Genomic DNA, 12,697 nt, shown 5'->3' on the forward strand with positions numbered 1-12,697 from the left:
TTGGTGGGGATGCAAGTTGGTACAGCCACTGTGGAAAACAGTGTGGAGGTCCCTTAAAAAGTTAAAAATAGAGCTACCCTATGATCCAGCCATTGCACTACTGGGTGTTTACCCCAAAGATACAGACGTAGTGAAGAGAAGGGCCATATGCACCCCAATGTTCATAGCAGCAATGTCCACAATAGCTAAATTGTGGAAGGAGCCGAGATGCCCTTCAACAGATGACTGGATTAAGAAGTTGTGGTCCATATATACAATGGAATATTACTCAGCAATCAGAAAGAATGAGTTCTCAACATTTGCTACAGCATGGACGGCACTGGAGGAGATAATGCTAATTGAAATAAGTCAAGCAGAGAAAGACAACTATCATATGATTTCTCTCATCTATGGAACATAAGAACTAGAATGATCAGTAGGGGAAGAAAGGGATAAAGAAGGGGGGGTAATCAGAAGGGGGAATGAAACATGAGAGACTATGGACTATGAGAAACAAACTGAGGGCTACAGAGGGGAGGGGGTTGGGGGAATGGGATAGGCCGGTGATGGGTAGTAAGGAGGGCACATATTGTATGGTGCACTGGGTGTTATACACAACTAATGAATCATCGAGCCTTACATCGAAAACCGGGGATGTACTGTATGGTGACTAACATAATATAATAAAAAATCATTATAAAAAAAAATCCAATCTGTCTGATATGAGAAGTCCTACCCCAGTTTTCTTTTGAGGTTCATTGGCGTGAAAGATGGTTTTCCATCCCTTTACTTTCAGTCTGAATGTATGTTTAGGTTCAAAATGAGTCTCTTGTAGACAGTAAATGGATGGGTCATGTCTTTTTATCCAATCTGCAACCCTGTGGCATTATGGGTGTATTTAGGCCATTTACATTGAGACTGATTATTGAGAGATGTGATTTTAATGATGACATGTTGCCAGGAAAGTCTTTGTTTCTATAGATTGTGACTTTCTGTTCTGTATTACTCTTGGGGCCTATTTACTCTTATAGAACCCCCCTTAATATCTCCTGTAGGGCTGGTTTCGCGGTTACAAAATTGGTCAATGACTGGCGATTCTGGAAGGTCCTTATTTATCCATCAATTCTGAATGACAGCCTTGCTGGATAAAGGATCCTTGGCTGCATATTTTTCTCTGAAAGAACTTTAAAAATGCTCCCCCAACACTTTCTCTCATTCCAGGTCTGTGTAGACAGGTCTGACATAATTCTGATATCTTTGCCTTGGTACGTGAGAAATTTCTTTGCCCTGGCCGCTTTCAATACTGTATCCTTGGATCTAATATTTGCGAATTGCGCTATGATGTGACATGGTGTAGGTTTGTGTGGTTGAGCTTGGGAGGGGTCCTCTCTGCCTCTTGGACACGATGTTTGTTTCCCTTGCTAGATTAGGGAAGTTTTCAGCTATAATTTGTTCAAATACCTTTCAAGACCTCTGTTTTTCTCCACCCCCTCAGGGATGCCAATGATTCCGACATTGGAAAGTGTTAGTCAGTAATCTCCCGTAACATACACTCCTGAGCGTGGAATTTTTTGAGTCCAGATTCTATATTAGTTTTCTCTTCTACTAACCCATTTTCCAATTTGCTGATACGTTCTTCTGCCTCCTTCACCCTGGCCATCAGAGCCTCTAGTTTTGACTGCATTTGGCTCATAGAATTTTTAATTTCTGCCAGATTCGCTCTCTTTTCTGCCCTTAGAGACTCTACATTCTCATTAATATTTTCGTTAATACTTTTTTCAAGTCTACACATCATCTTGGCCATTGTTACCCTGAATTCCATTTCTGATAATTTGGTTATATCCATATCCATCAGTTCTGTGGCAGAGGGCACAGACTCATTGTCTTTTCTTTGCTGTGGGGGATTTCTCCTTCTCGTCATTCTGATGAGGAGAGGTTGTGGGGTTGTCCAGAGCCCAAATTATTGCTGGGACCCAGGCCGTGCGCCTTTGTTTTATAGGAATCTTAGGGATGTGGGCTTCATGATTTTTCAGCCTGCCTTCTGGGGGAGAGGCCTGCCGCACTGATACTCAGGCAACCCTGTTTTTGTAGAGTTTCTGTGTCCCCTACGAGGGGGGATAGGGATAGGCACACTGTGAGCCAGTATTTCCAGGCTTTTGTTCTCTGGTGGCTTTCCCTGGCAGTTTGCTGTGCCTCTTCTGAGAGTCAGAGCAGCAGTGGCCGAATCTCAGCCTCTGTCTCAGAACAGAGGGATCGCGGAACCTTCTCCACTGATGTTCTGGCCACTTTAACTCTGTTTCTGTTGGTGCTGCTCAACCCTGCAGCATCCCTGGATGTGCGCCCCACACCCGGCGTCCCAACCCTCGCTTCCAGGCCTGGCACGTCTCTGTCCTTTGTGTTTCTAACACCGCCAGCCACCAGCCACCAACCACCCCCGCGTGCTCCCAGAGCTCCTGGTCTCAGTCTGGTTCCTTGAGTGCACCGGAGCTCCGTTTCAGTCTGTTCGTGCGCGTTCCCCGGTTCACGGTCTCAGTCTCCTCTCTCACGGGTGCTGGTCTGGGAGTCCGCCCAGTCCCCCCATGCAGGTGGCTACCACTTCCTGGCGCCCGAACATGGTGGCTCCCTCCCCCTTCCATTTATCTTCCAATATCTGTGCGCGGTTTCACAGCTCCCCACTTCGTACCTTAATACTCAGCGCTGGAGATGTTCATTTGTAGAGATCCAGATGTATCTTCCTGCATCTCAGGCTGATTCCGTGGATGTTCAGGCTGTTCTGGTACCTATCCAACTCGACTCAGGGGACCGACTGAAAAAGGGGTCCCCTACTCCTCTGCCATCTTAACTCCTGAGCAGTTTCTGCTGATTCTAGAAGATCCTTACCTCTGCATCAATTTTGAATGACAGCCTTACTTCATAAAGGATATGTGGCTGTATGTTTTTCTCGGATAGTGCTTTAAAAATATACTGCCAGCCCTTCCTCTCATTCTAGGTCGGTGTAGACAGGTCTGACATTATTCTGATATTTTTGCCTCTGTACATGAGAAATTTCTTTTCCCAGGCCACTTTTAATACTGTATCCTTGGATATAGTATTTGTGAATTGCACTATGACGTGACGTGGCATAGGATAGTCGAGGTTGACCTTGGGAGGAGATTTCTCTCCCTCCTGAACATGAATGTTTGTTTCCTTTGCTAGATTAGGGATGTTTTCTGTTACAATTTGTTCAAATATCTCTTCTAAACGTATCTCTTTCTCCACCCCCTCGGGATTCCGATGATTCTGCCATTGGAACATTTCACTGAGTCAGTAATCTCCCGTAACCTACATTCCTGAGATTGGATTTTTTTTGAGCCAAGTTTCTGTTTTAACTTTCTCTTCTACCATCCCATCCTCCAATTCACTAATTTGTTCTTCTACCTCATTTACCCTGGCCGTCAGAGCACCTAGCTTGACTCTATTTGATTCATAGCATTTTTAATTTCTGCCAGATTCGCTCTCATTTCCACCCTTAGAGATTCTATATTCTCATTAATATTTTTGTTAATATTTTTTTTATGTCTACCCATCATCCTGACCATTGTTATTCTGAACTCCAATTCTGATAACTTGGTTATATCCATATCCATCAGTTTGTGGCAGAGGCCACAGTCTCATTATCTTTTCTTTGCTGGGGGGGGGGGATTTCTCCTTCCCATCATTCTGATGAGGAGAGGTTTCCAGGTTGCCCAGAGCCCAAATTATTGACCAGGACCCAGGCAGTGATTACTTGTTTTATAGGCACCTTAGGGATGTGGGCTTCTTGATTTTTCAGCCTACCTTCTGGGGGAGGAGCCTGCCATGCTGATATTCAGGCAACCCTGTTTGGGTAGAGTCTACCTATCCCCTGTGAGCGGGGATGGGGTTTGGCACAATGTGAGCTGGTATTTCTGGGCTTTTGTTCTCTGGCGGCTTTCCCTGGCGGTTTTCTGTGTCTCTTCTGAAAGTCAGAGCAGCAGTGACTGAATCCTTGGCTCTGTCTCAGAACAGAGAGATCGCAGTCTGCTCTCCACTAAGCTCTTTTGGCCTCTTTAACTCTGTTTCTTTAGGTGCTACCAAAAACCCTGCAGCATCCAGGGTTGTGCACCCAACAGCCAGTGTCTCAGCCCTCACTTGCAGGGCCCACAGGTCTCTGTCCTTTGTGTTTCTAACACCGCCAGCCACCCTGGTTACCACGCACGCTCCTGAGCTCTCTGTTTCAGAGTGGTTTGCACACACTCCAGAGTGCAGGCTTTCAGTCTGGTCGCGCACATGTGCTTCCGAGCTCCCAGTATCAGTCTGGTTCCAATGAGCCCTCCGGAGCTCCGGTTTTCAGTCAGGTCGCACGCACACTTCCGAGTCCCGGTTTCAGGCTAGTTCAAGTGTGTGCTCCAGAGCTCCGGTTGTCAGTCTGGATGCGCGCTTGCTCCCAAGCTCCCAGATTTAGTCCAGTTCCAGTGAGCGCTCTGGAACTCCGGTTTTCAGTCTGGTCATGCGTGTTCCTGGGCTCACGGTCTCAGGCTCCTCTCTTGTGGGTGCTGGTCCATGAGTCCAGCATGCTCCCCAGTGCAGGTGGCTACTGCTTCCTGGTGCCCGAGTGCAACGGCTCCCTCCCCCTTCCATTTTTCTTCTGATATCTGTGTGCGGATTCACGGCTCCCCACTTCGTACCTCAATACTCAGCACTGGAGGTGTTCATTTGTAGAGATCCAGATGTATCTTCCTGCATCCCAGGCTGATTCTGTGGGTTTTCAGGATGGTCTGATACATAGCCAGCTCTGCTCAGGGGCACAGCTGAATAAGGGGACCCCTACTTCTCCACCATCTTTTCCCTCCTGCTCTATTTCAAGTTTCATCATAAAAATAATTATTAGTACTATATTTACAATTATTGCCCAATTTTTTATTTTAAAAATACCATCAGGGTGCCTGGGTGGCTCAGTCTCTTAAGTGTCTGCCTTGGGCTCAGGTCATGATTTGGGGTCCTGGGATCCAGTCCTTTAACAAGTTCCCTGCTCAGCAGTGAGTCTGCTTCTCCCTTTCCCTTTGACCCTCCCCCCATTCATTCTCTCTCTCTTTCTCACCCCCTCTCTCTCTTTTGAATAAATAAATAATCTTTAAAATATACAGTCATAGTTATACTATCATGTATTTTATACTCGTGTTGCATGCAGCATAATCTTCAGAAACTGATACATATTAATTGAATTGCAATAATTAGAAACACACTTTTCATTATTTTCATTAATTTTTCCCTTAACTCTATTTTATATCTTTTTCCTAAACTCTATTCTTCTTATATAATATTCATATATCCATAGCATTTTTGTTTTCGTAATTAATCATGCATATTTAACCTTTCCTCGGACTTCCTCCCTCAATTTTTGTGTTGCTTATTTTTATCACATTTTATTGGATTCTTTTGGTCTGTTGTTGAGTTATATCTGCAGCATTTCATAAATGTAAATTTGCCATTATTTTTTTAAAGATTTATTTATTTTAGAGAAAAAGTGCATGACTAGGACGAGGGCCATGGGGGGGGGAGGCAAGGAGACTCCCCACTGAGCAGGGAGCCAAACACAAGGCTCAATCTCAGGACCCTGAGATCAGGACCTGAGCTGAAACCAAGAGTTGGACACTTAACCAACTGAGCTACCCAGGTACCCCCAAATTTGCCATTATTTAATGTTTAAGTTATAAACCTAGCTTAATATTTTCCTATCTTAGTCCTACATGTACTCCTTTCTTAACTTCAATTGTAGTATTTTACCTTTAATATGATATAAAACTGTATTAAATTATCAATTTGTTCTTGCAAAAAGCAGGGGTCTCAAGTATAATGTTTCTGTATAATTTCAAGCATAAATCCAATTAAGAGTAACTAGTGAAGTAAGGAGATGTCTGAGCTCTCCAGTGCTGCTTTCGAGGTCATTTCCTGTCACATCAGCAGGTTTTCAGCTCATTTTGATACGTGAGTATCTGATGAATAGGTGCAATCAAAACAGAAAAAGAAATCTTTTATATACTGTTAATGCTTAGTTTGTTTGCCATTAGCATGTTCACAAGTCTGAGAGAAATTATTTCTATTCCTTCTTTATTATGGCTTTTATTATGAACAGGTATTATTTTTTTTCCAAATATTTTCTGCATTTATTTAATTGATTAATGCATGTTGCTTTTCTTTATCAAAAATAATGGTATGCAACAATATATTTTTTTAAACTGTACAGCATAATAACTTAACATTCATCATAATTGTGAAATGGTAACCACACTTAAGTCTAGTATCTAGACTTAAGTGGTATCTATCTAGACTTATCTGGTATCTATCACCATACAGTTACGTTTCTTTTTCTTGTGATGGAAATAGTTAAGATTTTCTTTCAAATTTACAATACGATATTTTTTACTATAGTCAACATGTTGTACATGACATAGCCTTGACTTATTTATTTTATAATGATAAGTTTCTTCCTCTTGATTCTCTTCACACATTTTTTTTAAAGATTTTATTTATTTATTTGACAGAGAGAGAGACAGCAAGCGAGAGAGGGAACACAAGCAGGGGGAGTGGGAGAGGAAGAAGCAGGCTCCCAGCAGAGGAGCCCGATGTGGGACTCGATCCCGGAACGCCGGGATCACGCCCTGAGCCAAAGGCAGAGCTTAACCGCTGTGCCACCCAGGTGCCCCATCTTCACACATTTCTGAACATTGTAAATTCCTCCCAGAGTATTGTTACATACAACCATGAGTGATGCAAAAGTTTATAATTAAAAAAGATATTTACAGATTGTGCAATTAATGAATCATGGAACCTTACATTAAAAACTAGGGATGTACTGTATGTGACTAACATAATATAATAAAAAAATATTATTAAAGATATGTACAATTCAAATGAATATTACAGATTTTAAAAGTATAATGTTTCAGTTGTAACTAACTGAAACATACATAATTGAAACTTATTTAGCCAGGAGTGGAACACAAATGAATAACACAGTCACCATTAATATCCTCTTCTGAAAACTCTATCTTCTATGAAATAAAAATCACCAGCCAATTGCAACAGGGAGGGAAATACATACTCAAAAGAAAGAGAAGGGGTCATTTAGGGTAGGAGGGCCCAGGAGTTGCAATACACAGGGAATGTGAAGAAGTCTGCCTTTTCTGAGGCTTATGATGGAAAAGGAGTGATAGGTTTCTAGGAGCCTGTACACTGTGAATGAGCTCCATGTATGCCCTAGAAGACTTGTTAGGACATGAGGGGGTACTAATTGAGAATAAATAGATGAGCACAAGTATTGTTTGTTGTTGTTGTTATTGTTTTTTTTTCTAAAAGTCAAAATTTTAAAGGAATCAGAAGAAACAGATTGGAGAAAAGCTGGGAATAATTAACAAATCAAACTGTAGCTTTTTATATCTGTGACAAAGCACAGACTAAAGCCATGCTTGGAACTTTCACGGAGTATTTAATGGTCAGAAAATGCTATTGTACATGAAAAGAGTATCTTTATGATTTGTGTATTTAAAAAACCTTCCTATGGCACAGAATATTGTTGAAATTACTTGTTCCTTATGAAAGAATTTAGTTTCTGTGAAATATATAATTCATAGTAACAATGATAGATGATAGTTTATGTTAGTCTAAATACTAAATTTGGAGTGATTTCTTCACTTATATCTAATTAAGGTATTTTGACTGCCCTTTCAAATAGTGAAAAAGTAATGCAATCTAATTATTCCAAGGTCATTATTAGTATTAGTTTTTTAAAAAAAACACCCTCTTACTATAATTTCTTTTTATGTTCAAAGTTTAGTAGCTAAAGTAATTTCCTACTATTCTGAAAAACTGTATATATTGTAACTAGGCCAGTATGATATATTTTTGCTACTTGCCTATCAGTTATCTGGATAATTAACGGAGGCCTATAAGTTCTGATAAATTTATTTGCCACAGATAGATACAACCTCATACTCTATAGCAGAGAATTGGGAACATAATTGCTAAGGACTGTAACAGACATGGAGCCATGAATAGATCGGTCTACAAAATCAAAATTTAAATAACAGCAGATAATTTATATGCAATATTTCAATGTGGAAGTCAGATCATGTTTAATATTATTTTATTCTAAAATTAATCACATGCATCAATGCAAAATGTAAATTAATATTTAAAAATGGAGAAAATTACGCAAAACTAAGAACATACCAAAGGCGGAAACACCTAATACTAGCTGTGTGAATTCAAATCACTAGATTGTACAAAAATTTTATTTATTTTCTTAAAATATTTTAATTATTGATTTATGTATTTGTCAGAGAGAGAGAGAACAAGTGAGAAAGAGAACAAGTGAGAAAGAGCACAAGTGAGAAAGAGCACAAGCAGGGGGTGTGACAGGCAGAGGGAGAAGCAGGGTCCCCACTGAGCAGGGAGCCCATTATGGGACTTGATCCCAGGACCCCGGGATCATGACCTGAGCTGAAGGCAGATGCTTAACTGTCTGAGCCACCCAGGCATCTCGACAATTTTATTTTTAAAACACTGGATGCACAGAAAAAAAAAAAAAAAACAGGGGACAATGATAATTACTTACACATATATATCTGTCTACCTATCAGTATGAGTGTATGTATTAGGAATGCATGTACATATTTTTAGATCTATTTGCATTACTCTTAAGTAAACCTGGATAAGGATTAGGAAGTAATATATGTTCTCCTAAATTTCTTCCTTATGCCAGAATATTAACTTTTAGTTACATGGTAAAATCACTTTATCACCAGATATGCAGATATCTTTGTTGTAAAGATACTAATTTTCAGATCTTAAAGATCTTGAATTTGCCTATATATTTATTGAAGGCATCTCTCAGGGATTCTTTGACTTTCTCATTTCGAAGACTATAGATGAAAGGGTTCAACATTGGTGTTACAATGGTGTTGAGCACTGTGGCAAATTTGTTAACATCCAGCACATTGCCCTTTTTTGGGCGGACATAGATAAAGATGGAGCTTCCATAATAAAGTGTCACTACAGTAATGTGTGAAACACAAGTGGAGAAAGCCTTCTGTCGTCCCTGGACAGAGGGAATTCTAAGGATAGTAATGATAATGTACATGTAAGACACTCCTGTCAGGAGCAAAGAGCCCAAGAGCAACACAGCAGAAGAGATAAAATCAGCCAGTTCAGCCAGAGAGATGTCTGCACAGACCAGCTTTAGCAAAAAAAGTGATTGATTATATTTGGCCCACAAAAGGGCAGAGACCCAGTTAAGATTGATGGTGCTAAAATGGACAAAAATGCACCCATATAAGATCCCAGAAGCAACAATATGCATGTTTGTTTATTCATGATGATGGCATACCTCAGTGGGTTGCAGATGGCAATATATTGATTAAATGACATGACAGCAAGAATGAAGGACTCTGTGGATCCCAGAAGGAAGTAGAAGAAAGACTGAGTAAGACATCCCACAAAGGATATTGCTTTGGTGACGGAAAATGTGTTAGCTAACATCTTAGGCACCACTGTGGAGGTGATGGCAACTTCAAGGAAAGAAAGATTGGCTACAAAGAAATACATGGGTGAATGCAGACGGTAGTCACCACACACCAAAAGGATGATCATGGTGTTGCCAATCAGAGATGTCATGTACATGAGCAGGAATGCAGAAAAAAGAAGAATTTCTACTTCTTTCTCATTCTGAAACCCTAGAAGAATAAACTCAATGATTCTGGTTTTGTTTCTGTGATCCATAATGTTGCCACTTCCACCTGACATAATAAAAAAGATAAGTTCATGGTCGGTCGTTGCATCTCAACTTTGGAACTACCCTACCTATAGCAATTAATCATCTTTCTCTTTGTGGAGGGATGATAATGGAAAAAAATAAATAAATTACTTTTTTCTAGTGTATAAAGAAGTCTTGGAGGAGATTATGCTATGTGAAATAAGTCAAGCAGGGAAACACATTTATCATATGGTTTCACTCATTTATGGAACGTAAGAAATAGGGAGATCAGTAGGAGAAGGAAGGGAAGAATGAAGGGGGGTAAACAGAAGGGGGAATGAACCATGAGAAACTATGGACTCTGGGAAACAAACTAAGGGCTTCAGAGGGGAGGGGGTGGATGATTGGGATAGGCCAGTGATGGGTATTAAGGAGGGCACATGTTGCATGGTGCACTGGGTGTTATATGCAAATAATGAATCGTGTAACACTACATCAAAAATTAAGGATGTACTATATGATGACTAACATAACAAAATAAAAAAATTATTATTAAAAGAAAAAGAAACTAAAAATAAATTATTTTTTCCCCAGTGTATAAACAAGTCTTAAGATGAACTGTGGAAGACAGTTCTACAGTAAGATTGTGACAACTGTTCTTTTGAAAGACCAGTGAGACTCCCCTCTGCATAGAGACTCTAAGACTGAAGTTAGCTGTTCACCAGTCACATGATCAGATAAGTAGTGCCCTTTGGTATAGACACATCACAGTGACCTTAATCCATTCCAATATAAAGGCATTCATTCAGAATAATGGGAGATTTGCAATCAATATAATTCTATATTAATATATATGTACAATAATAGCATTTAAAAGCTATTTTATTATCATAAGAAGAAAATGTATCAAAAACAAGAACAACAACAAGAACAACAACAACAAAAACTATAAATGATCAGAAATAGGTACATGGGGGCACCTGGGTGGCTCAGTCGTTAAGCGTCTGCCTTCGGCTCAGGGCGTGATCCCAGCATTCATGGACTGAGCCCCACACCAGGCTCCTCCGCTGGAAGCCTGCTTCTCCCTCTCCCATTCCCCTCTGCTTGTGTTCCCTCTCTCAATGGCTGTCTCTATCTCTGTCAAATAAATAAGTAAAACCTTAAAAAAAAAAAAGACATAGGTACATGACTCCTGAGTTACAGGTTCCAACCTCTGTTACAGTTAACCTGATCACCAAAGAAAGTAAAGTCAGTCTCATGTAATCGCTATATAGGATCACATTTCATAGTGAAGATGTTCATAGGTCTTTATGAGTAAGAAAAAGAATCAAACATATTACTTTATTACTGTTGACTATATTTATCTTGAATTCAAACACAGCAAACAATAGGGAAACAGGATGAAAGAACTGAATTTTTGAATTTGACTAAGAGAAGCAGCAAAGACTAATTTTGTACATTTCATAATACAAATCAAAAATAAAAAGTACAGAGAAACAGGACCATTCTTAGAGAGGAGTTTTGTTGTTGTTGTTGTTAAATAAAAGTTTGAATTAGGGAGTGATTTCAAATTTCAGAATATAAGAAACACAAATTTGTTATTGATAGGTGTTGGAAAGGCTAATTTAACTGGGAATTTCTACTGCTACTCTTCAATAGATGTAATGGGTGAATGTGATAGAGATTAGCTAAAATTTACATTATGGAAAGGTCAATGTTGGAAATAAGACAAGATCTTGTGTCTTTTAATTTATGTTTTGCTTACTTTTTTCTGACCCAAAATATTTATTTATTCCTTAGCTAACGTTATTCTTATATATTTACTTCACAATGAGGAAGCAAATGAGACACAGATAAATTTCTGAATTATGTGTTTATTCATTTTATGATAGAAGAAGAAAATGGATCAACATTGGGGGTTTGCACTGTGATTCTTTATGACTATTCCTTTTTTTTTTTTAAAGATTTTATTTATTTATTTGACAGAGATAGAGACAGCCAGCGAGAGAGGGAACACAAGCAGGGGGAGTGGGAGAGGAAGAAGCAGGCTCCTAGTGGAGGAGCCTGATGTGGGGCTCGATCCCATAATGCCGGGATCACGCCCTGAGCCGAAGGCAGACCCTTAACCGCTGTGCCACCCAGGCGCCCCTCTTTATGACTATTCCTAATATAATAACACAAATGCAGCATTTTAGTTAATAGGAACTAAATTTCTTGATGTGGTCACATGGTATGAAGGGCTACAGTTTACCTTCCTATAATAACAGAAAGGAAAAATGAAATATTGGTGGATTTGTGGAAAAGAAAAAAAAAGTAATTGTGGAGTAAGGTGTATTATGTGAAAGAGTCTTTCCTGGATCTGCTAAATATTTGGTTTGACCATAGACAGTGGATGCCTTGAGGGCACTAGCAATGTAAAGCAAACACTAAACTCCCGAGTTGGGACAATAACAATCGTTCAGTCAATTCCAAAATTTTGCATAAGGTTGTCAGTAAGTGAAAAATGGAGATGAAAGAAGAAAATCAGTGATGGGGAAAATAATAAATAAATAAATAAATAAATAAATAAATAAATAAATAAATAAAGGCATATATATAAATGGTGAGTATGTATATATGTGTGTGTTTGTCTGTGTGTGTGTGTGTGTGTGTATGTGTGTGTATGCAAGGAAAGACCATCAATTGAAAGAGGAGAATGTTGTAAATTCTCTACTTACCTGCTGAGGTATACCTCAGAATCTTTATGAATGTGCAAGTGCATGGCTTCAGAGTATTCCTCATTTATAACTGCATGGTTTGGGTGCCACCCATGATTGTAATCATTTTTTTTAAAGATTTTATTTATTTATTCTACAGAGATAGAGACAGTCAGCAAGAGAGTGAACACAAGCAGGGGGAGTGGGAGAGGAAGAAGCAGGCTCATAGCGGAGGAGCCTGATGTGGGGCTCGATCCCACAATGCCGGGAT

General features: G+C 39.6%; 1 protein-coding gene across 1 annotated transcript; it reads right to left on the bottom strand.

Annotated features, from left to right (window-relative positions):
- Positions 1–7,740: 7,740 nt before the first annotated feature.
- Positions 7,741–10,844, bottom strand: LOC123779407 (olfactory receptor 6M1-like). Its single transcript, XM_087862420.1, is given in 2 exon segments — positions 7,741–9,219; positions 9,222–10,844. Coding segments are annotated over 2 exon segments (960 nt in total). The 5' UTR covers positions 9,781–10,844; the 3' UTR covers positions 7,741–8,818.
- Between the last annotated feature and the right edge of the window lie 1,853 nt (positions 10,845–12,697).

This window comes from Ursus americanus, chromosome 5 (assembly GCF_024610735.1).
Source record: "Ursus americanus isolate L20-20 chromosome 5, mUrsAme1.1.p, whole genome shotgun sequence".
Classification (NCBI taxonomy): domain Eukaryota; kingdom Metazoa; phylum Chordata; class Mammalia; order Carnivora; family Ursidae; genus Ursus; species Ursus americanus.